Genomic DNA, 25,659 nt, shown 5'->3' with positions numbered 1-25,659 from the left:
GCGCCTCCGCCATTTTCGCGACATAGGAAGGACAGGCCGGGCCGCCCGGGCTCCGCGCGCCTCTGCGTGGCGCTGGGGCCGCCGCAGCCGTGTCCGCGTGGCCGCCCGCGGGGAGCGCGCGCTCCGAGGCCGGGTCCACCCGCGGGCCCCGCCGTCCCTGCGGGAGCCCGGCCCGCTCCGCAGCCGGCTGGCTTTCGGACAGCCGCGCTCCAGCCGAGGTACACGTTCGGGGGCTTGCGGGGTTTTTTTGTATTTTTGTTTGCACCAGACATTAAGTTACTGATTTAATCCTTCATGTTTTTGAAGCCCAGAAGACAGGATGACACTGTGATTTTATGATTGATAAGTAGTTTTTTGTTCTTTCCTGGATCGCAAGAAGTTCCCCCTTTCTCCTGAAAGTCAGGAGTGCTAGCCTGGGCCCCTGACCCCTGCCAGTGTGGAAGTTCGCGTAGCCTGTGGTTTGAGCCCAACGTTAGCGGTGTGAAACAATGCCTTTCGTATTGGCGCCGGCATAGCTGAGTTTGGAAAAAACAGCAGCATATTGGGGTTACCCTGTGTCCGATGGATTGTAGTCACCAGGTTTGGTTTGGCAAAACGTGTGGATGTGATCCCACGCAAGACGTCTCGCTAGATGTTGTAGTTTAGGTTCTTATTTCCAAACCTAACTTGGTGGCAGATGAACCTGGAAAACTTTAAAAACAAGTTCGGATTTCCAGGCCCCCCTCAGCCCCACTAAAGCCGAGTCCCTGAGGGTTGGGTTTCTGAATGTTATTAAATCTGCTGGGGATTGCGGCTGGACAGCCCAGCGGGGATCCGGAGAGGAATGGTTTGGGAACTACTGTTGTAGGGTACAGCAAGGTTTGAATAAGACCCAGTCAGCTTTCTAAGAGCTTAATTTTGAGTGCGAGTGATTATACAATAATTAAAACTGGCAAAAGTTAATGACTGTGGGAAATGCTCAGTACCCTGGGAGTAATATTTGTCCTTTTGATGGGACATACTGGGGCAGGAGGCAGTGTTTGAAATGGGCTTCTAAAGAGGGGTAGGCTTGTGGTTTGCACCAAATCTAGGCAAGAGGGAACACTTAGTTCTCCTGTTCTCCTGAGGAGCATGCCAGCGTGGAGGATTATTAGTCGGGGTTTGGGGCCCTAATGAAGGGTCATTCTGCCCTCCACAGGACTGGGATTCTGGCTTTTCACCTGTGCAAGGCCAGTCCTTGTGGGACCATTTTGAAGTTTTGTCTTTTTGCCCTTGTTCTCAGAAATGTGCAGTTACTTTTCCGCACTGACCGTTCTGATGGTACAAAGCATCTAAATAACTGGTCCATGAGTCTGTGAAGTTGACTCAGCCATTCATTTTCAGGATAACCACAGTTCTAGTTGTGGGTAAAGACTGGCTTTGTATAGACAGTCTTTTTCTTTTTCTATGTCGGTGGAATACAACTTCTGTCTGAATGTGTTTGGGTTCACTAATATGCCTGTAAACCTATCATTTTTAAAATCCCCCTTTACTTTTTATCCAAAATTAATTTGGTTCTGGTCAAGGGACAGCCCCCTGGACATGACACGAAATCTGACAACTTGAAATCTTACAGGTTGGCACCTTAGCAGCAGATACAGTCGGGAGTGCGTATCCTGCTGCTGTTTTTTCCAAACTCAGCTTGCAACCTTTGCTGAGCTGACAGGGCAGCAGAGGGGCTGCATGGTGTTTAAACCCCGCTTCCCTGAACGTGGATTAGTAAACTCCTTGTCTGCCTAGAGGACGATGACACTATTCACAGGCCCTGCCTGGCTGTCTGCATCAAATAGATTTCAAACAAAGACATACTTTCAGAATTTGTAGATGACAGGAAGCTGAGAGATAAGTACTAAAGTGAGTGACAGCATTGGGATCCAAAGTTATCATGACATGCTAAAACCAACAAGATGAGATTTGATGGGTTAAAAAATCATTTGAACAAGAACAATCTGATTTTACATTCTTGTGAAAATACTGTGATATGAAAAAATTAATTTATATACCATATTTCTTAGTAAATCATATTGTTTGCTAAAGTGGATGGAAGAATGAAGCTAAACTGGATCGTTGCCCTCACACATGATATGTGGCTACCACAAATCTCTAAGCTAATGCAGTGAATAATAAAGGACCTAGTTATCGTCACAGTCCCCAAAAAGAGTTGTTTGAGAAATGTAACCAGACTGTTTGGTTTCAAATCCAGCTCTTCACTTACTCTGTGCCTTCTGTGGCTGTTCTTGCATCTGTAAAACAGGGGTGATGCCTCCTACTGTTACTGTAGGGATTAAAGTGTGTAACTACATGTAAAATTGAGCACGTAGTGCTTTGTAGATGTTAGCCATTATCACGTGAGGCATTAACTTTTAACAGTCGTTTAAAAGGGGGAAAAATGCAGTCTTAAATGGATTTTGTACAAGTACTAAGTGTCTACTAAGTATACTGCTCAGATCACATCAAATGTGTTTTGTTCAGTTCTTTTGATTTTTGTTTTCTTTTAAACATCACGTCAATCTTCCTACCCCGAAGCCTCTTAAAGCTTTATAATTTTGGAAAAAGATATACAAAGAATGCGTTAAATGTTTCTAGGTATTGTGCTAAATTAGTAGTTTTCATCCAAGCTCTTAAGGGTTTTAATTGCTAAGTGAATCAGGTTTCTTAAAAGTGGTTCATGCCTGTAATCTCAGCACTCTGAGAATCTGAGGTGGGAGGATTGTTTGAGGCCAGGAGTTCAAGACCAGCCTGGGCAACATAGACCCTATCTCTTAAAAAAAAAAAATTAACCACTTGGGGTGTGGTGCACCTATAGTCCCAGCCACTCAGGAGACTGAGGCAGGAGTATCATTTGCACCCAGGAGTTCGAGGCTACAGTGAGCTATGATCGAGCCACTGCACTCCAGCCTGGGCAATAGAGTAAGACCCTGTCTCAAAAAAAAAAAAAAAAAGATATATAATGTACATGAATATATACACACACATCTTTTTTATTAACCTAAAAGAAATATGTTCACATCAGACAGAAATGGAATTTTTCTATGTCATACCCATAAAAGTGCTGATTTAATGCTTTAAGATTGACAGCTTGTATTTGGCCATCCATACGAGTTAGTTAAAGGTACTATGGTTTAAAGTTGCTTCAGCAGTAACTTGGTTTCAGTTTATAGGGTGGTTCTTTCACATATTTGGTTGCTACACCAGTACATTTAAAACTGATGGTCAGCTGTCAAGGACTAAATAAATATTTGCTTGGCAGACCATCTTAAAAATATTTCTTTAAAAAGTTGGAGATCTAAACAAAATAAAAGTTAAGATATTGTAAGAAAACAGACTAACTGTAAACAGACTGATTGTAAAATTATATGGGGTTAAGCAAGAAAAAACTCAAGTCATAAAATCTGACTATGTAATAATTTAAAATTTTTGCAGGACAGATGATACCACAAAGGCAAAAGACAAACTAAGAGAAGACAATTGTGATATACATTACTGAGGGTTAATATCCCTAATAAGTGAAAGACTCACAAAATTAATAAGAAAAAGATAGATGACCCATTAGAAAAATGGTCAAAGGGTGTATTCTAACAGTTTAGAGAAGGAATACAAGTAGCCCGTCAACAGGAAATGATGCTCAGCTTCCCTAGTCACTGAGGAAAGGATTGTCAGGTCACTGACTTTTTTTTACCCATCATATTAGCAAAAATTGGTAATATATTGATGAAAGGATAGGAAAATAGACATTCTCATAAAGTATGTCAGGAGTGGAAGTTATTACAACTTTTTGGGGGAAATGTTGACTTGGTCAGATTTAAACCACCCACACACAAGCAGTCTGGCAGATTAGGGATATGTGTGTCAGGTTTTTTATTGTGGCACCATTTGTCATGTGAAGAGCTGTAAACAGCTCGAATGCCCATCTCTAATGGAACTATACAAATGAGATGCTTTCCATAGAGAATAGTGTACAACTCTTGGAGAGAATGAATTTAGACTCCTGGATGTTGGCCTGGAGCATGCCCTGATGAATTATGTGAACAGTATATGTGGAGTAATTGTGTAGAGTACCATTCTGCCTTCTAAAATTAAAATGAGCTGGGTGTGGCGGCTCATACCTGTAATCCCAGCGTATTGCGAAGACAAGGCTGGAGGATTGCTTGAGGCCAAGAGCTGGACATCAGCCTGGGCAATAGAGTGAGGCCCTGTCTCTACCAAAAAAAAAAAAAAAAAAAAATTAAAATGCACATATACATCTACATGAGCATTGAGGAAAGTGGAAAGTACATACTAAACTGTTACTGTGGTTGGGGAATGTGGTGGAGCTCCCTGTCCCCCTTGCCTTTTCTGATAAACCTCTGTTTGGAAAATACCTGTGTCACGTTTGTAGTTGAAAAGAAAATTCTAGTATAAAAAATAATTTAGGCCAGAGCAGTGGCTCACACCTGTAATGCTACCACTTTGGGATATTGAGGCAGGAGGATCACTTGAGCCCAGGAGTTTGAGACCAGGCAGAGCAACGTATCAAGACCCTGTCTCTACAAAAAATAGAAAAAGTTAGCTGAGTGTGGTGTTGCATGCCTGTAGTCCCAGCTACTTAGGAGGGTCACTTGAGCCCAGGAGTTTGAGGTTGCTGAGCTATGATGATGCCACTGCACTCTAGCATGAGTGACAGAGGGAGACCCTGTCTCTTAAAAAAAAAAAAAAAAATCCCCAAAAAACAAAAAACCAGTATAGGCAAAATATTATAAAACCTTTTTGTTACTTTATTGTACATAGCAATCTTTTAGCTAACCTGAATATGATCAACTCAAGAGTATTTTACTTAGCATAGTATATAACTTCCAGTAGATTTAGCATCAGAATGAGGATAACTGGAAAAAAAAGTTCTAGGTGAAATTAATGAAAAAAACATTTTCAGTCTGTTAGGTTTCTTACATTGGAACTTGGGGTGTATCTTCCAAAATTTTGGGTCAAGTTCACACTTTGTTCAATGATTGCAGGCCCCAGTACTTTGATTTTCTTTTGGCTAATTGGAAGTTCCCTTACATAGTGTCTATGACTTACAGATTTTGTTTTTTAAGGAATCCAGATGCAAACTTGTAAGTTTTATCCTTTCAATGATAGAAAAGTTATTCTAGAGATTTGATAGAGCCTCTGGGTGATCTAAGGGTAAACTGAGATGATCTTTGTGAAGCTTCTAGAAGGGTTTCCGTGTGTAGAGGCAGTGTAGCACCTCTCCAAGAGCATGGCGAGGGAAACCATACTGCCTGGGTTTGAATCCCCATTCTACTTTTCATTGGCTTTCTGACCTTGGGCAGGTATTTGACCTCAGTGCCTCAGTTTTTCCATCAGTAAATATCAACAATAATAGTACCTATCTCATAAGATTATTGTAAGGATTAAATGAGGTAGAATATGTAGAACCCTTAGAATAGGGTCTGACAGGCAGGAAGTATTAGTTATCATTTTTATAAGCCATTCTCAGTTGCTGCCAACAAAATTTAAGCTGGTCTCATTGTGATTAATTGAAGTACCTCTTACAGTATTCCAGAGTGAGAAAGAAAGTGCTAGGCTCATTCTGTGCAGCATGGGTAGGTAGGCCAATCTCTGGGGATGTACTCAGTTTTGGGTACTATCTTAAACCGAGTTGTAGCCAAAGAAGAGGGGCCAGGCTAGTCCTAAACTAGGAATTGTGTTGTGAGGAATGCTTTGCAAGAACTGAAATGTAATTATTACCTGGGGAAAAAGTGACTTTCCCCATTTTGTTGTCAGAGGGGAAATGGAAAGATCCAATTTAGATGGATAGGATAACTCAAAAGTTAAAACCTGACCTGGCACAAGTGGAGGGGTTGGTTGCTCTTTAGATTGGCCTCTTCCCTGGAATGTCCCCTCGCCTCTCCTCTCCTAAGACACCTGGCTGGCCGTCCTGGCTGTAGTGTGATCATTCTGGATCATTCTACATAGTTGCGTCTCTTAGGAGAATGGGCATTTTGCTTGTGAGACCCAATGTAGTTTGGGCTCCTCTTGGCAGTGACTTGCTCTAGAGTATTAGGGATTCTTGTAAGATGGTTAATACATTGAGTAAATGGTTATCCTGAATACCTTCTGCTGCTTCTTGCAAACTTCCCATAGTCCTTATGTCACTTGTAAGAAAAATGGAAGTATTTGCTATACCTTAATTTGTTTAGGGACATCCTGAGGATTATAAATACATTTCCCATTTGCATTGGGGTATAAAGTAAAAGAGTTAAGTTTTGTTAACTGGGGAATTTCTTATGTATTTTAGGTACTTCTGACCTAAAGACCCCTGAAGAAATTTCCTTCCTTGGAGTTTATAAATTTTGATTTAAATTTTTGTTTTTAAAAGAAGAAAATTGATACCCAGCTCCTTTCTACATGGAGGCAAAAAGATGATGCAGATGAACCTCTTGGGGGATATAAATTAATTTCTTTAAATGAATTGAATTTTAAATGAGTACATTTTTATACTTGAACTCTGAGGAAGACAAGGCGGGATAAAGCCTGTGTGTTGAACTTTATAGGAGGCGAACACACATACTTTGATTTTTAGCCCTTTATTTCCCCCGTATTCTTGTGTGCCAGTCAAATACTTAATAGCTTAAATAGAATTTTGGGGAAAAGATGGAGAATAAGAAATGGCAAGTAAATTTTATGTGGAAAGGGATAATTGGACATACGATATTTAAGACATACACTTTTGAAGTGTAAATCTTAAGATTTTTTGATAAAGTTTTCTGGCTTTCTTCTGAGGCTGTCAGTCTTTGATTATCCGATTCTCCTTATTTTCTCCATAGGTGTTTATTGAATCAGGCACTGTGCTGGGGCTCGGAATACCAAATTACAGCAGATTTTCTTCCCTTGTAGAATGTCAGTGAAATAGGATTTTTTAAAAACCTGTGGATCTTTGAAGGATCCCCCATTTCTGAAGTTCTGTCTTGAGGTATAAAGTACTGCTTTCTTTGTCTAGAGTCAGTTTTTTTCTTCCTGGGATTCTCTCTCTCTGGAGACAGGGTCTGGCTATGCTGCCCAGACTGAAGTGCAGTGGTGTGATCATAGCTTACTGCAGCCTGGAAATTCTGGGCTCAGGCTATCCTCTTGTCTCAGCCTCCCAAGTAGCTAGGGCTAAAGGTGCATGTCACCATGGCTGGCTAATTTTTTTATTTTATGTAGAGATAGGGTCTTGCTATGTTGCCTAGGCTGGTCTTGAACTCCTGGCCTCCAGCGATCCTCCCTCCTTGGCCTCCCAAAATGCTGGGATTACAGACATGAGCCACCATGTCCAGCCAGGATTCTCTTTTAAAGAAAGATTTGTAAATGTTTGATGCTTTCAATGATGAAATTGTCAAGAAAAATACTTATTTTTCTCAAAATGTCCAATGGCCCTTAAAATGCCTGTAGGGGCATCATTCATTGCTTTTATGTTGACTGTAACTATTGGAAACAAATGTCCATATTAAAAAGCTGTTAAGAAAATATTTTTTAAAATAAATTTTGTTTGATAGGAAGGAGAAAATTTGAATCTAATAGCAAACTTATTTCAGAGCAGGGGAGACCACATGATTTCCCCTTTGACAGTCTGCCCTGGAAGTTGACCATATGTTCTCTAAACAGATTTTCTGTGTTTTAGGGAAAGAAGCTCAGAAAGGATCCCTGCTCTTTGATGACCTCCCTCCGGCCAGCAGTACTGACTCAGGTACAGTCTTCAGGCTCTCCCAGGTGTGTGTCAACGTCTCTACTCATCCTGGGATTGTAGTTGTCTCAATCTTTTTCCCTTTCCCCCATTTTCAACACACAGATGTTTTAGGTGTTGGACTGTCTTAAGTTTTGAATCCATGGCATCAGGTAAGGCAGAAAAATCTGCTGGTCACTAGCCCTGAGAAGTACTGCGTAAAAATGTTGAGCAGTTTTCTCTGGTTCATTTGAGTATTTATTTTACTAGCTGAAATAAAATTCAACTTTTTAAGGCAGATTTTTATTTCCTTTGAAATGATAGGACTTTAAAGTAGGTTCAATATTATTCACTGCAGTATGAATTGCCGCTGGATTGACACGAGAGTTTTGAGTTTATTTCAATAACCTACATAGGTATCCTGGTGGGATGGATTCTGAAACTTAAGCCTTATACATATTTTTGTGGGCTCACTAAGTGTTCTGCTATGTTTCAGGGGGACCTTTGCTTTTTGATGATCTCCCACCTGCTAGCAGTGCCGATTCAGGTAAGTGGTAGGGGAAAAAAATCCGAGGTACTGATATAAATAGTACAGGGTATTTTACTGTTATATGAAATTTACATGTTGGATGACGTTAAGTCATAATTCAGGGTAAGGTTCATTAACACCAAATAGGCACCATCAGGTAGATGCATAAAGATTAGATACTTCAGTACTACATCCCTTTTTGGTGATTATCTATGTTTAATTTCTTGGGGTTCAAACTGCTGAAACTGACTTTAAGAATTAAGAGTTCAGCCAGGTACAGTGACTCATGCCTGTAATCCTAGCACTTTGGGAGGCTGAGGTAGGAGAATTGCTTGAGGCCAGGTGTTTGAGACCAGCCTGGACAACATAACAAGACATTACCTCTACAAAAAATAAAAATATTAGCTGGTTGTGGTGACGTGCCCCTGTAGTCCCAGCCACATGGGAGGCTGAGGTAGGAGGATTGCTTGGGCCCAGGAATTTAAGGTTACATTGACCTATGATGACACCACTGCACTTTAGCCTGGGCAATAGAAGGAGACCCTGTCTTAAAAAAAAAAAAAGTTCAAAGTTATTTACTCTGAACTTTGATACTAACATTTAAAAAAAAATTTCAGAGTTTCTCATTCTGATTTGTCTTGTTGGGTTCCTGACATGCCCACATGTATCAAGCCTATTAGCATTGGCTCTACGCACTCCTAAAAATGTTTAATTTTTCCTTTTGTGTCCCAATTAAGTAGAAGGGAAGAATAGAGCAGATTCTTCTTGTCATAATGACAAATCTATTATTCCATCTCACTGAGAATTTCTTACGTGGAATTCCTCTGGTGAGGGGGTTGGGGTGGATGGTGTGGGGGCAGTGGAGATGTAGGTGATCCTCTTTCATATGCAGTTATCTTGTGGTATGAGACCTTCCTTTTGTTGTCAAATAGAACACTTGCTGCTTTTCAAGTAGGTTTGTTTTGTATCATTAATTCATTACCATAAAATCATTGGAATCAGCCTGGAAAGTATGGATTAAATTAGTTTATTTCCTATATTTTACTTCATTATATTTCTTTTTGGAGACAAGGAGTCACTCTGTTGCCTGGGCTAGAGTGCAGTGATGTCATAACAGCTCACTGCAACCTCAAACTCCTGGGCTCAAGGGATCCTCCTGCATCAGCCTCCCAAGTGGCTAGGACTATAGGTGCATGCTACCACACCCAGCTAATTTTTCTATTTTTTAATAGAGATGGGGTCTTGCTCTTGCTCAGGCTGGTCTTGAACTCCTGATCTCAAGTGATCCTCCGCCTCAGCCTCCCAAAGTGCTAGGATTGCAGGCATGAGCCACTGTGCCTAGCCTATTTCCTATATTTTAGAAAAAAGATTATAATCATCTTACATGAGAATTCTCAAATTTTCAGGGCTGTAGACCCATACCAAAAAGCTACAATATTCTCATAATGTAGCTTGAAACCTTCCCAGTAAAGACCGTACTCTTAATGGTAATGAAAGTTAATATGTGCAAACAAGGCTCTTAACGGGTTTATTGAAAGAAATTAAGATTCAACATGGCTATCTCTTAGTTATCCATAGGGCAAAAGACAATAAACTAGTAACAATTGAGAAGATTTCCATAGCACTATTAACAAGCTTGATTTTTTTTTTTAATATATGTATATAGAATCTTGCATCCAGTATTTTAGGTTTCTTGAGAAGACAATACATTCTTCTCAGGCAGGAACCATTTACAAAAATTGACTATACTAGGCCATAAAATAAGGTCCAATAAAGTAGAATCTTGCATCCAGTATTTTAGGTTTCTTGAGAAGACAATACATTCTTCTCAGGCAGGAACCATTTACAAAAATTGACTGTACTAGGCCATAAAAATAAGTCCCAATAAAGAATCTGTTTCATATACAGATCACATTCTCTGACTACAGTATAATTTGCTTAGAAGTCAATAATGAAGCTATGGGGTTTCTGTGTTTTGGAATTTAAAAGAAATGAAGATACTTTCACATGCACATTGGGAAAACTGGAACCCAAACAGTAAGCAGTAGAACATTAATGGAGAAACTTTTGAGAGAGATTCTGTTGGAAACAGAATCTGTTTCTGTTACTTTGCCTTATGATGTGGGGTGGCATGTGTGTATTATGTATACTGTTGCAGAAATATGTCCTTGTGCAAATAATTGACTCTTCCTGAAGGCAGGACGTTTTCTTTACTTCTTTTTCCTCAGTACTCAGAAATGTCTGGCAAAGAATAGGTTGGATAAATGGTTGTATACTTTTATACCTAAACGCAGAGAACACTTAGAATCATTCATTAGGCCAGCAGCTGCCAGTTATTAGACAGTTGATATAGCAGGCACTGTGATAAATGTTTTACATACTTTGCCTCCATCAATTTTCAAACAACCCTCTGTGATGACAGTATTTTCATCACGTTACAGATACGAAACTGAGGCTGGAAGGTTAAACAACTTGCCTTAAGGGCACACCTCTTTGAACCTAGACTTTTCTTCTAGACACACACACTGCAGATTCCCTTAGCTCTGGCTTTGAGGACGGATCATCCTCTGCAAGTGGGAAGGGCTGCAGCAGGCCTATGGATATATTACAGTTCTTAAAGCTTGATGTTTATATCATTTTGAGCCTTTTTGGTCACTTGTTAACTTTTTCGAACCTGTCCGGCATATGTTTACAGATTTTGGAAATTTCCCTGTTTATCAGTAAGGGCCTGTGAAAGTAAAACATCATGTATAGCTACAAACTAAAAATAGACATTTGTTTTTACCACCGAGAAGCCTCTTTTACAAATCCTTTCAGGATCAGTCTGACTCAGGGCCTGTATCTTACTTGTGTTCTTCCACTGTGGGCATGCAGCACTGTCGCCCTTACCCCTCCCCATGAGGTCACAACTGCTGGGTCTGCCTGTGTCTGCCAGTCTTTGCTTGAAGTGTCATTCTGTCTCTGAGGGTTGGGATGAAGCCTGGTATGCTGGTGACGTTTTCTAACAGTCTACAGCTGTGTTTCTATCCGGTTTTTACTTTATTTCCAGGTTCTCTTGCTACGTCGATTTCGCAGATGGTAAAGAATGAAGGGAAAGGAGCAAAGAGAAAAACCTCTGAGGAGGAGGAGAAGAATGGCAGTGAAGAGCTTGTGGAAAAGAAAGTTTGTAAAGGTTTTCAGACAGTTTGAAAACAAATGTATTAGACTCATATTTTAAAACAACCCAGAGCAAAAACAATCTCAGCTTTCTAATTATAATACTTTCTTTTTATGTCTGTATTTAAGAAATAAGTAGGGTTTCCTTTTTGCAAACTAATTTCCAAGTTTACCTGTGCTTGCTTTCTCCTTTCACTTTTCACATATGTCCATCTGTAACCTTACCTTTGGTCAGATAGGAAGCCCACATTTGTTCCTCAAGCGTTACGTACAGGTGGTTTTCCTCAGCCTTCTGCAGTGAATGGTCAGTGTATTGACCGCCCAGTCTCTCCCTGACTTCTAGTCTTTGTTCACAGCCTGTTGATTACCACTTTGAATTCTGTAATTTAGCTTTACTTAGTAGGCAGCTTCCCAAGAGAGACCCTGAGCCTGGAAAAAGCAGTTGAAATTTGTGGTCAGTTTTATAACTTGTCAAAGTGAGTGGGGAAGAGAATTAAAAGTATCAACTAAAGTGAAATAGCCGTGGATCGTCATTTACTGCACCAGACTGCTGGCCTTTGCCGCAGATTCCCTCAGCCAAAGCTGTAGGGTGACGTGGAGGTGCGTGAGAAGACCTGCTCACAGCTCTGCTGGGAAGACAGCTCAGCTTGTCACTTCCCAGAGAACAGCTCTCTGCAAAGTGTTTTATTATTTACCTGGCTCTAGGTGTCAGAAAAGGAGCTTAAACTAGCCTAGCCATTAAATGTAAATAGATCTCTGTGCCGGCACTGGACTCCTTTGTCCTTTTCTTCCTCCGTTGAAGTAAAAGCAGCTGATCTTACCATTTGTTCAAATTCTTCACCAGCCTTGAGCATGGAAATACATATTTTCAGGGAGTCTGACAGGGCATTTGGGACAAATTCTGTTGACTTGCTTTTCTCTAAACTAGGAATTTTTGTCCTCATTAAATTATCAGAAGACTAGATTTACACACGATCCCCTCCCTGATTTGAATCCCACTTCTGTGGGATGGCAGCACTTCCCTCGCCCTGGTGCCTTGACTTACGCCCCACACGGAGTTGTTCTGTGCTCGCTGACTGTTCTCTCATATCTCTGCCCCACTGTCCAGCCTCTCAGGACCCAGCCTTTCCAACAGTGCTCTGATTTTAGTTACAGACTTGCAACTGGGGAGGTGCATTGAGGGATATTTCTTATTTGTTTGCACAAATAGGACATTGCTGAGTAAAACAGCCATAGTTTCTTCTCATTTGCTCTGGGACTAGGGCTTCCAGAGGGTCAAGCACGGTTTTGTATTGTCTTTTTTGTTCTTTTTTTCCTTAGCTTCTTCGGTGATCTTTGGTCTGAAAGGCTATGTGGCTGAGCGGAAGGGTGAGAGGGAGGAGATGCAAGACGCCCATGTCATCTTGAATGACATTACCGAGGAGTGTCGGCCCCCATCTTCCCTCATGTGAGTATCTGCGCTCCAGGGAGCCCAGTCGGCATCAAACTCTTCTCCGTTTTGACTGGAGTATTGGACTGTGTCCAGTTAGTATTTACTAGAAAGACTGACGTGTCACTTGAGTTGCTTGGTTCTGCATCAGTGGTTCTTAGCTGGGGTTGATTTTGCCCTCCAGGGGACATTTGTCATTGTCTGGGAACATTTTCCTTGTCACAGTTGGGGGAGGAGGTTGTAACTGGCATCTGGTGGGTAGAGGCCAGGGATGCTGCTAAACATCCTTACAAGCACACCCTAGCTCCATGACAAAGAATCATCCAGCCCAAAATGCCAGTAGTGATGTAGTTGAGAAACTTGCTGAATGGGAAAGGATGCTCCATGCTGTGGATCTTCAGGGCGTGTTACTCCTCACCAGTAACTAAGCTTTTGGTAGAGAGTGTTCTTATTCTGGGACCTAGAAGGTTAAGTCGGAAGCCACTGAGTGTGCACGGTGATCAGGGAGAGCTAGTTCAGTACACTAACATGCTGTACAGTTTGTAGCCCAGGAGCAATAGGTTCTACCATATAGCCTAGGTGTGTAGTGGGCTATACCATCTAGGTTTGTGTAAGTACACTCTATGATGTTAACACAACAAAATCAACTAATTATTTGTTTCTCAGAATGTATGTCCCTCATTAAGCGATGTGTGACGGTATTTTTGACTGTCTTGGATCATAACCTGTGGCTGTTGGTTAATGTGTAAAACTAAATCTGATTTAAATGGGACAAAAGTTCTGAATTTTAGTTTCATCATCACTGAAAAATCAGAGTTAACAGATCTTGATTTTTGAAATAAGTGTGGATTTTTAACATTTAATTTAAAAGCTGTGAAAATTGCTTAAATGTTTGTCTCAGTTGATATTACAGCCTTTTTTCCCATTTGCAACAGTGGACTGGATAAGTGTGACTTCTGTCTTATTTTTTTTTTTTCCCTAGAGACAAGGTCTCACTCTGTTGCCCAGGCTAGAGTGCAGTGGTGAGATTATAGCTCATGGTAACCTCGAACTCCTGGGCTTAAGTGATCCTCCCGCCTCAGCCTCCAAAAGTGCTGGGATTACAGGCATGAGCCACTGTGCCCAGCCCCTCTGTCTGACTGTGTTCACTCTTTGAGATGAGATTTAAAAGCTTTAATGGAGAAGTGTGATCTTTGCTGTGAGGATTTCATTGGCTGTCAATTCATTCTTCCAGTACTCGAGTTTCATATTTTGCTGTTTTTGATGGACATGGAGGAATTCGAGCCTCAAAATTTGCCGCACAGAATTTGCATCAGAACTTAATCAGGAAATTTCCCAAAGGTGAGTATGAGAACTAATACTTATTTTGGTTTTTGCTGTCTGCATGGCTCTGTGAATCAGATATGTCATTTTGGATTTAGCGAAGAATCATTGGTGACTCTTGAAAGAATGGGGCTGAGAGGAGTGGACTCCGAGGCTTCCAGGTATAGCAGCCATGCAGGCATGGCTTAGTATCCTACTTCTCATGTCTCTAAGTGATGGGAACCTTGGTGAGCTGTCTTTGGGTACAGTGAGTGTCTTGTCATTACATTTGGGAAACTAGTAAAACCAAATTCAAATGACATTCTTACAGGTGAGGATGTAGAGATTGTTCTTAGTCATGCTTCAGAATCAATTGATAAGCAAAAAATGGAAAAACAAAAATGACAGTGGGAAGAGGATACTCTTCCCTCATTGAGACATTGCTTTCTTTTGGCCCTTTATAATAGGAGATGTAATCAGTGTAGAGAAAACCGTGAAGAGATGCCTTTTGGACACTTTTAAGCATACTGATGAAGAGTTCCTTAAGCAAGCTTCAAGCCAGTAAGTATAACTCCATGAAGAACTTCAAGTGGACCGTGTGTGGTGTTTTTCCTAACACGTTTTAGGTCTTCTGATACGGTTTAACACTAATGCTTACCGTCTGAAAAGTGCCTAGCACTGAGTAAACTTTTAACCATTAGCAAAACCTAAAAGAGAAGAAAAGCAAGTGTCAAGGAAGTGGTCTGTTTTAAAGTATAAGATACTTCCCATTCAGCTCTGGAAATTAGTCTGAAAGTGCTAGGCTGTTGGTGACTGTATTTCTGATGTGTTTCCCCCCAGGAAGCCTGCCTGGAAGGATGGGTCCACTGCCACGTGTGTTCTGGCTGTAGACAACATTCTTTATATTGCCAACCTCGGAGATAGTCGGGTATGTGGCGCTGGAGCCACCCACTTAGATGACGATGTGTTTCATGGGGGGAAAAAACCTTAGCCAAGTTTTTGTTGAATAAGATTAAAATGATAATGGCTGGGTTGAAATCTTTTTTCTTATGGGGCTATTGTGGGGTGTTCTGCTTAAGAGAACGCATAGGGGAACAGCAGCTATTGAGATAGTTTGTTTTCTGGGAAGATTTATGCCCTGTAACAGACTTCTTTAAAACCCAGATCCTTTCTGTTTCTTTTTTCCTCTCATGGTTTCTTTTTTATGTGTGTGATGCCGTGGGTCAGAATTTAATCAGTATGCAAGTAACTTAAATACTACTTCATTACTCTGACCCCAGACAGTAAGGAATGAAAAATATTAACACTACTTCTCAAAATCATTGTCATTTCAGAATAACTCAAAAGCTGTAACTAGAGAAGTACTAGGTGAAGTTCCATTCTTCCCCTGAGCAGGCTCAGAGTGTCGTTCCCCGTGACGGTTGTGGGGAATGATGGGAAGCCTAGAGGGGCAGCGCTTTGGAAGGCGGGCTTCGGTCCCTTCCTGTGCATCAGGACCACATGTTCAAGTCCATTGCCACTTTTTCAGCCAGCCTCCTTGCTGCTTCGGCACAGGGACACAGTGACCCTGCACATGCTTAAGCAGCATCTTCAGACCCTAACCCCTGATAATTTTGGAGTGGTTATTCATCAAACAGATGCCAAACTCCAGGGGTACAGGAGTGAACATAGGAGGTGACGGCCCCTGCCTGGTGGATTTTACATTCTGGTGATCCTTCAGTGGACTGGCTCTAGTACGTATGTGTTTAGACCAAGTGACTTCAAAAGTAGGAGGAGGAAAATCAGCAAAAGAAAAGAAAGGCTTAGGAGTCAGACCCAGATTTGGAATCCCGACTCTGCTGTATGACTTCAGGCATGTTACTTTATCCTTCAGGTCTCAGTGTCCTCCTCCCTAAAACAGAGGTGAGAACACGTGGAGGCACCGGTGGGGGAGCGCCTGCCCAGGACCTGGCCAGCATGCTAGACGTGCACCCTTGTGTTTGCCTCTTGTGGTCTCGCGGACTTAACATCTCTGGCCTTGTAGACTCCAGGCCAAAAGGGGCCTTAATACTTGTTGAGGGCCTCCCTTTCATGTCACAAATGTGACAACAGCCAGAGTGAGCAATTGGCTGTGGCCATCTAGTAAAGTTCACACCAGACTGAGACCAAAACCGGGGTTGTCTCTCCCTGACTGGTGTGTCTTTGACAGTTCTTTGATGCTTGATTCTCTGAACGTGTGTTTATAGCAAGAGGCTGAATGGGAAACTCCATCGTTAACCTTTCTCTTCAACTGGTAACGTTAGGCACTGGGCTCATTGAATTTCATGACTGTTGTACCCTTCGTCTTCCCAGGCAATCTTATGTCGTTATAATGAGGAGAGTCAAAAACATGCAGCCTTAAGCCTCAGCAAAGAGCATAATCCAACTCAGTATGAAGAACGAATGAGAATACAGAAGGCTGGAGGAAATGTCAGGTAACCAAGGGTCTGATAGAAGTTCTAGAGAAGGCGGGCTGTTGGCTGTAAAAGTGGCCCTGAGACCATCAAGGAGTAGATCTTCCACGTTAAGATAGTCTTCAGCATGATGAGACTCCGTCTGAAGTCGACATGGGTGACACAGGTGGATGACTGTTGTAGGACTTCATGTATGTCCAAGTGGGTGAGATACGTGCACAAGAAACATGCCTCCCTAGATTTGAAAAAGGACAAAACCTGCCTGAAATTCACATTTGCAATTTGCAGTGTTTTCTCTGTGCCTAGGAAGTTTCTTAAATACTGTCATTTGTCACGCTGAGTAAGTTACAGTTTTAGGTGAACTCTCCGGAGAGGAAACCTAAAGTAGTTAAGACAGGACGTATTTGTAGTGTGTGCTATCCCTGGACTTCTGGGAACAACTTCTCTGACACAGAGAACAGGCTCTGTCTTTAGCAATTCCATTTCACGTCTCTCTCCAAATCTTTGAAAATCACGTATCTGCTGTGGTTTATAATCTGCCATCTCTCCACAGCAGCTAAAGGAGGGCTTACGTTTTTACTTTAGGAGAATGTCCTAGAGTAAAAGGACATTGCATTATTAATTTGACTAGAAATATTTTCTGGTTCATTATATAGTTTGGCCATTAAAATTTTATTTTCTGTTGGAGATGAGAGAAGTAATCTATCAGTGTAAGACTGCAGTTACTTGTCCTTCTGAGTGTAGTTTCTCTTCTGTTTATTTGGGAAAGTCTGCTATTGCTCCAGGCTGAGTCTAGCCAGTGGTGCAGGAGGAGTCAGAGCCCTTAGCCCTTGTTTCAGTAAGAGATGATTTAATTCATGGTCAGTGCAATTTACATGAGCAGACCTCAGGCAATGCTATTTGCTCAATTTTGCCACTATGACTACTGTCCTGGTGACCACTGTGGAAGGTAATGCCTGAAGATGTGGCCCTAATATGAGCGTCAGCCTCACCTCTTCTGCCCTTTCTTACACTCTTTGAAAAGATTTTGATATTGACAGTCCCGTGGCTGAAAGTAAGGCCAGTTGTGTTGCTGTTACTTCCTGTTTCCCAGTCCCCACTTAATTCAGAGCAGTGTTTAGATGCCTTAGAGATACCATTTGATAGTGTGGGCTTGGGTGAGCCCTTCATTTCAGAGAAGAGGGGCTGGAGGCTAGGAGACAGGCGGTGGCTCTCTGTCCCTGAGTAGCAGAGCAGTGTTGTGACCTGCTCTTCTGTCTAAGGCCAGGGTCTCCACCCAGCTTTTATTATTAAAATTTTCAAACATACAGGAAGAACTTTAAGATAGTAAAACAAACATTACAGTATCTATCATTTAGATTCAGCAATGAACATTTTGTCATGATTGCTTTGCACGTATCAGGCTGAACTATTTGAAAGTTAGCTGCAGACGTAACACCCTAAATACGTTGAGTGTGCATCTCCTGGAGATAAGGATGTTCTTGACATAGTCAGTGACCATTTTGACACCTTAAACAATAATACCTCCTTAGGTTATATTAGGTTAACATCTGTCTGTATTCATATTTCCCCAGTTAGCCCTAAAGCATCTTTGTTTCAAACCAGGGTGCAGTCAGTAGCATTCATGTTTACCTTGGATTGCATTTTTTACTAGGCTTGTAACCATGTTTCAGTTTAGGCCAGCAGTTGTATAGAGTCATCAATGCTCTGAATTTGCCTATTTCTTCATGGTATCATTTCTATATACTTGCTATAATCTGGAAGTTAGGTATAAAGCCCCCTTTAAATTCAGATTAAATGTTTTTAGCAAAAATGTTTTATGGGAGTTGCTCTATACTTGATAGTCCCTCACTGCAGTAGGCACAGAGTGTCACCACTAGTGGTGCTGAATCCCTGGGGGTGACAGCCAGATGGCTTCATATTTCCTGGTGTAATGAGCGGGCAATCTAGGGAAGGACACTGTGGTTCCTTGTGAATTTTCTGGTTCCTGTCAGCCTTTCTTCACCCGATGGTCTTAGCATCCTTTAGTTATTTATTAAATCCTCATTATTTCATTAAGGATGGCAAAGATGATTTTCATATTCTGTGATTCCTTCCACATGTATTAGCAGGCATTCTGTAAAGAAAGGCTTTTCATCATCAATAGGGGATGAACATAGTTTCTTCTAAAAAAGCAAGGTAAATATTTAAATATTTCCTTTATCTACCAATTTGCAAAGTAAGATAGTACTTGCAGTTGTATAAATTGGTGTTTTTTCTTCCATACCTCTATTTCTTCCCCTCCTTCCTTGCCCTGTGAGTCACTATGTGCCAATGGACTTTATTTACTCAGCGTGTTAATTGTAGCCACAGAGTTGTGTTTTCCGCTGTTCACTTTATCCCAGATATGGCCAGTGGGAGCTCCTTCAGGCTGATTCTTGTGCTGGTTTCACACATCTCTGTTAATCTTTAAGAGTGAAAATCGATGTCCTTGGGTTGGTCATTTCAACTGGGGTGTCATTAATTCTAAGTCCATTTAAGGACAGAGCTAGGAAACACACAACACATTTTAAATCATGACCTTCAATTGCTATTTCTTACTCAAATTTAACATTACAGGGTTTTCTCTTAACTTCTTTGGCTTAATATCTGGAGCTCTTTTCTCTTACGCTGAAAATCTTGGTTCCTAATAATGTTAGTATATTTATTTGTCAAAATAGTTTTGAAATCACAGTATTAAAATTATCATTAATAATGAAATTTAACTGCTGCTTGCTGTTTTCTTGTCCTTAGAATATACCTCACTAAAGATGTACTCTCACAGTATACCGTGTGCAAAAGTGAAATAATTATTTTCCCTGTGGCTATGTTACCACTTTGATTATTACAATTACTAGTTTCAGTTTGTTTTAAATTTTAGGGCCTTTTTCCCTTTGTAAATTACCTAGAGAAATTAGAACCCCTGTGCTTTGCTGGTGGGGAGTGTGAAATTGTGTGGCCACTGTGGAAAACAGTATGGAGGTTCCTCAAACATTAAACATAGAATTACCATTTGATCCAGAAGCTCCACTTCTGGGTATATATATCCAAAAGGATTGTAAGCAGGGACTTGCACAGGTGTTTGTACACCCATGTTCACAGCACCGTTACTCACAGTAGCTAGAAGGGGAAGCAGCCAAAGCGTTTATTGACAGAGGAATGGGTAAGCAAAATGTGGTATATCCATAAAATGGAATATGATGTAGCCTCGAAAAGGAGAGAAATTCTGACACATGCTACAAAATGGATGAACCTTGAGGACTTAAATAAGTCAAAACAAAAAGAAAAACACTATATGATTCCACTCATATGAGGTCCCTAGAGGAGGCAAATTCACAGAGACAAAAGTAGAGTGAATGGTGGGTGCCAGGGACTAGAGCAGGGGTGGGAGGTTGGTGTTTAATGGAGACAGAGTCTCAGTGGGGAAGATGGAAACGTTCTGGAGCTGGATGGTGGTGATGGTTGCACAACTATGAGTGCATTTTAATACACTTAAAAATGGTTAAGATTGTAAATTTTATGTATATTTTACCACAGTTAAAAAATGGAGAACCTCCCATTACATGGTTCAAAATCAAAATTGAGTAAAAAGACATGTTTAGAGATGTCATGCTTTCATCTCTGCCCCCTTCACCCTATTTCTTGATTCTTTCCAATGTTTCTTACAAAAATAAGTTAATCTGTATATGTATTCTTACTTTTTCTTTCTTACACTGAAGTTTAGTAGCAGTGAATTTTACACTGAAGTTTAGTAGCAGTGAATTTCTCTGAGTAGGTAAAGACAATTTTGTTTTCATTTCACAAGGAAAGCATCTGAACAGATGAGGGGAAGTTTACAGATAGCATTTAGATTTAAATACATCCTTAAAACTTGGTCAAGTGTAAATCTCTCAGAAGTAAAAGGAACAGTTCTGGAATTGTACCTTTGGTTATCTCTGTAGCACCCATCATGTTAATACACTGGATTTGGGTGTCTGCCATTCTTTGGATGGTCAGGAGACAGAGCTTCCACCTCCCACCCTCAGCTTTGCAGACGTCGGTTGTGGACAGCCCCCTTATCCACACCACTGTGTCCCTGCTCTGCTGTGCTAAAGGAACAGAAGTCCAAGCAGTCTCCAGCATCTCTTAGCAGCCAGATTAGCTTAAACCCACACGTAGTAGGAAGTCTCGGGGTCTGTCTGATTGTGAAGAAAGAACTGGAAGAACTGGAACAGAAAATAGCAACAAACGTAGCTAAGGTCTGAGGACTGTTGAGCAGCTTGCCCATTAATAGGAAAACAGTTCTCTGGTTGGCTCATGCAAGACAGAAGAGAAATAAAGCAGCATAAAGCGAAAGTTGGATGTGCTTAAGGGTGGGAGGCCAGTCCCAGTGAGGGCTGGTACCAGAGGACAGGCAGATTGGCGTGGTAGGTTGAGACTAAAAAAGCCACTCCAGGATGGAATGTTGTAGTAATAATTATGGAGGGGAAAACTTTGAGGGGTAGAGGAAGGAAAGGGAACTTTTTAGCAGTTTTTTTGGGGAGAACCTGCTGTTCTTTCTGCTTTGTCCAGAGTGGTGCAGAGAGTCCAAGAGACAGACACGCACAGAGTACGCATTAGAGTTCTGGTAAAACGGGTAAAGCAGACCGGGCAGTATGAAGCCTCTGGGGTCCCTGGAGCTGAGTGGACCACCCTAGTTGGGAATGGTCCTTCTGAACTTTACCAGCTGCCCACCAAGTATAAGTGGTGTAGCTTTACCCTCATGCGATGCAGGATCTCAGAGTTGGACTCTGGTGAGCTTTCTTGAGCTGACCGGTGTTTGCACACACACATCCTGTATAGGACGTCGCTTTGTGCATAGGCGGAGTGCCAGGCTGGCTTGCCATAATTTTACCAAAATGTTTTCTGAAATATAAGTGGCTTTTCCTGGATCCATAATTCTGTCCATTGGTGCTTCCACCTGTTACTCCAGTAGTTGAGTGTAAGAGTCTCACTCTGTGTGTGGAAATTTGCTCAGTAAAGAAGAACGAGAAATGGCAGCTCTTTTGCTGCTCACATTTTTCTCAGTCATACTGAGGAGTTTTTCCATGTTTTCTGTACTGAGTTGTGCTGTATCAGAAGTTGCTGGTAGTGACTCAGTCTCATGGGACCTGCTATTGCACAGGCTGTCATTGCACTCTTAATTTGGTTGAAACACAACAGGTTTATGACTGGGATTGGGCGTGGGGCACACCAGGTACTCAGTCGCTTGGTCACAGAAGAGGCACTTTGTTGGCTTCTCATTAGTACTTCAACCTTGAGCTGCTTCCTCAACGGGTGCTCTTAAGGCTGAGTGCCCCCACACCCATCTCGGCTTTGGGCCTGTGCACTTTGTGGTTCCTCTTGCTGTTTGCTTTAACAATTTGTATCCCAGAAGATTGCTCAGCTTTTTACAGATGGCAGCAGAAGTTTGTGAGGAAGAAAAAAACACGTCTTTGTTATGGAACCATGAGCCACTGAGAGCATGAGAGCATGACTGCGTGGCCTAGGGAAGGGCCAGGGGCCAGGCTGAAAATTCTGCCCCTGGGACAGCATCTCGGCAGAATTACTTACCATGTGCATCTGTCTGCACAGAAGCCCTAGAGCTGCTTCTTGCATGATTTGGGTGCCCCGTCGTGATGCTAAACCTCCATGCGCAGCTTTGGTGTCTACCAGGTGCCCTCTCACACGTGTTAAGTGTGGATTAAGCATGGGCCTGAGGGGCAGGGAGCTTGAAGCTACCTAAGGGCACACAGTAAGCCCTACAGCCTGGACCAGAACTGTCCAGAATTTGGGGCTACAGGCTCCCCACGCAGTTTCTCCTTGGCAATAGAACTGTGCCTTAGGTGTCTCTTCCCATTTATAGGTCACCTCCTCATCTCTTTCTCTGTCCCCCTAACTAAAAATAAGGTGGGTAAAAATAGAATGCTGTGCAGAATACTACTGTTTATATTAATGTTAAGTCATACCTGTACCCAACGTAAAGAAAATGTGCTCCAAAATCTAGGAATAGTCACTTTCAGGTATTTTCCAAATCAAATTAGATTGAAATGCAAAGCATCCCAGTTATCGTTAACCCTGGCTGCATCCCAAAACACTTGAGGAGCTTTAAAATAGAATGCGGTGCCAGCCCCTGCCCCGAGTCCAGTCAAGCCCGACTCCGGAGTGTGGACCTAGGCGTTGTGATGAGAACCGCGGAGTCCACTGGGAGGTTAGGCTGGGCAGTGGCTGTGGTGCTGGGCGGAGCCCCTGGGGCAGTAGGAATGTTAGTGACTAGACATCTCTGCATATTATGTGAGATGAAGAAATGTCAGTGCTGGATAATGCGGACTCCACAGTCTGCATCTTTCACTCTCCTGTTTTCTGCTTTTAAGACCAGATGCTAAGTACTGTGGACCCATGATCTGTCGGAAGGAGCCTGGAAATGTTTTTCTCCTCATTTTAGGGATGGGCGTGTCTTGGGCGTCCTGGAGGTGTCCCGCTCCATTGGGGACGGGCAGTACAAGCGTTGTGGTGTCACTTCTGTGCCAGACATCAGACGTTGCCAGTTGACCCCCAATGACAGGTAAGAGGACCTTACCAAAGGTACAGGTGTGCATACACATGGCTATATTCTCTTCCTGACTTGATGCAATTTGTATCAATCTTTGCTGGGAGGAAGCCGGTGGACAGCAGTGTCTTAGAATTGTGCTAAGCCCTGAGGGTGCAGAGGTAAACAGAATGTGGTTTCTGCTGAAGTGGGGTCCCCCATGGTAGGGGAGCACACGTGGGAATGGGCAGTTGCTGTTCAGTTTGTCATAGGAGTGTGGAGTGCTCTGGGAGGCTTTGACAGGGAGGGAAGCAGGGTGTCCCTGGTGGAGAGAGAAGAGGGGCTTTCCTGGCAGAGGGAGCACGCGCTAAGGCGTTAACGTGCGATGCCGCACAGGTAGACAGGGCTTGGAGGACAGAGGGACTCATGGGCAGCTGATGGTAGGTACTTTGAGGACAGATCATAAAGGGCCCTCAATTCCATGCTGAGAAGTTTGAATTTTAGCTCGTAATTGGTAGAGAATTGTGGGAGGTTTTTAAGTAGAGCCAAGACAGAATGAGAAGGAGACTGTCCATGTAGTTGTCTGTCTCCGTTCTGTGTGCCTAAAGACATGGCACCGTGCTTCGCGGCAGGCAGGCCCTCAACAGGTAATTGTTAAAAGCTGTGTCGTGGAGCCAGGGAGGCTCATTAGGACCTGATGCGGTGGCCCTGGTGTGATGGTGAGGGCTGAGACAAGGCGGTAGCAGGAAGGAGACTAGAGGAAAGCTCAGGAAGGCAGGATGCACAGGACTGAGTTGATGAGGGAGGTGAGAGAGGTTGGCCAGGGACGCTGCAGCCGGGGCAGTCCTTTCGTGGTGCGGCTTGGAGTCCTGTCCCAGTGCTGCGGATGAAGAGCACACGCCTTGCATTGTACTTGCCTGCTTGGCCTGTTCTCGAACCATGTTCCCCTGTTCTCTACGCCTGCCCTCAGCGTGCCATGTTCTTGCCCACCCTGGGGCCTTTGGGCGTGTTTCCAGCAGCCCCCTCTGGTTTTCCAGATGCTGCCTCAGTAAAGTCTCGTCTGCTCCCAGACTCGGCCAGGCCTCCATCTGCCCACTGCTCTTCGCTTTGCTGGCGTAGCTTCCCTTCCCAGGTTGTAATCACAGGTGTGTCATGAGTTACTCAGGGTCTAACTCTCACCACACTAGAAGGGACACGAGCCTGCTTGGACTTGTCCCCCCTGTGTTGTTAGCACAGACCGTGTGTTCAGTATCTATTAGTTGAATGTATGTCCAGTCAAAGAAGAAAACAAAGATAGGGGTATTACAGTGAGAAAAGAAAGGTGGTTTTGCCTTAAAGCTGCAGGGAAACATCCCCCACCCGCAACCTGCAGCGCCAGGAAACTAGAACTGTCACGCCCAATCCACTGGTGTTCAGAACGACGTCCGTGGCCATGCTAGAGGAGGGGGTTGATTCTGAAAGGGAGAGCATGCTGCTTTCAAACAAAAGAAAGTAGACAAAGGAGCTGTCCCCTCCTTGGGTCTTGGACTTGCACACAGCCCTCAGTTGTGCAGTTTGCTCGAGGATGTCTTCCTGAGGTTACATCATCGCCAGCTTTCTATCTTTGGGAAATGATGGTGCGAGGCATGTGGCGACAAAAATTTGCTGTGCATTTACCATAACACCTGATGTTTATTTTACCTCCCTCTCCAGGACATTTTATTTTAAAAAGATTTCTGCTAAAACCCATATATGTTTCTTTGTGGCGTTGTAGGTTCATTTTGCTGGCCTGTGATGGGCTCTTCAAGGTCTTCACCCCAGAAGAAGCCGTGAACTTCATCTTGTCCTGCCTTGAGGTGAGAAATCTCACAAGGGGGTGCCGGTTGTTCCAAATGCACCCTAATTTTTAGAGAGGTCGAAGTCCTGAGATCCCATGTCCCCCTGCCGTGGAGGCAGCCCTTGTGTTCTTTTCAACGTGAACTCTGCCCAGGGGACTCACTGGTCATTTTGTCCTGCCAGTCCTGATGGAGGCCAGAGCAGTTCTTACTTCAGGAGAGTGACAGGTGCAGGATCACCTCATTCACTCGTGCCCCTTTCTTGTCCGGCAGGATGAGAAGATCCAGACCCGAGAAGGGAAGCCCGCTGTCGACGCCCGCTACGAAGCAGCCTGCAACAGGCTGGCCAATAAGGCGGTGCAGCGGGGATCAGCCGACAACGTCACCGTGATGGTGGTGCGGATAGGGCACTGAGGGGCGGTGTGTGCGGGAGCACGCATGGTATTGACTCAAAAGGTTCATTTTGTGTGTGTGCGCATTCTGTGTGTTTTGTGTACTCCTGTGGGACTCCCATGGTTGTAAATAAAGGTTTCTTTCTTTTTTTTTTTTTCCTAGTTCTTCTCTTACTGCACTGTGAGCACCTCTTGACTCTTCAGAGGTTAATTGTGTGCTTTTGAATGTGCTCTGGGTCTTTCTTTGTTAAAACTGTTATAGGCAACTTGGACTGGCTCCCAGTGACCTGCAGGCTGCTGCTCATGTAACTCTTGGAGTCCATTGGCATCTTAACGTGTCTTTCACCCTCATGACCACCCTG

At 42.9% G+C, this 25,659-nt stretch overlaps 1 protein-coding gene across 1 annotated transcript; it reads left to right on the top strand.

Moving 5' to 3' along the window:
* Window positions 1-7,626: 7,626 nt before the first annotated feature.
* ILKAP (integrin-linked kinase-associated serine/threonine phosphatase) lies at window positions 7,627-25,459 on the top strand. The gene is made up of 11 exons (XM_012648824.1): window positions 7,627-7,723; window positions 8,196-8,246; window positions 11,278-11,400; window positions 12,705-12,831; window positions 14,048-14,154; window positions 14,583-14,676; window positions 14,956-15,043; window positions 16,447-16,568; window positions 23,008-23,127; window positions 24,845-24,926; window positions 25,179-25,459. The coding sequence occupies exons 1-11, from the start codon at window positions 7,627-7,629 to the stop codon at window positions 25,317-25,319; spliced, it is 1,152 nt and encodes a 383-aa protein (XP_012504278.1). The 3' UTR covers window positions 25,320-25,459.
* The last annotated feature ends 200 nt before the right edge of the window (window positions 25,460-25,659 follow it).

This window comes from Propithecus coquereli, unplaced genomic scaffold, assembly GCF_000956105.1.
Source record: "Propithecus coquereli isolate 6110/MARCELLA unplaced genomic scaffold, Pcoq_1.0 Scaffold295, whole genome shotgun sequence".
Taxonomy (NCBI): Eukaryota; Metazoa; Chordata; class Mammalia; order Primates; family Indriidae; genus Propithecus; species Propithecus coquereli.
This window is presented reverse-complemented; position numbering and strand designations above follow the sequence as displayed.

Coding starts and splice junctions, on each gene's coding strand:
- ILKAP (XM_012648824.1), top strand. CDS start 7,627: ATGTTCTCTAAACAGATTTTCTGTGTTTTAGGGAAAGAAGCTCAGAAA. Junction 7,724..8,195: donor GGCCAGCAGTACTGACTCAG/GTACAGTCTTCA, acceptor GCTATGTTTCAG/GGGGACCTTTGCTTTTTGAT. Junction 24,927..25,178: donor TCATCTTGTCCTGCCTTGAG/GTGAGAAATCTC, acceptor CTTGTCCGGCAG/GATGAGAAGATCCAGACCCG.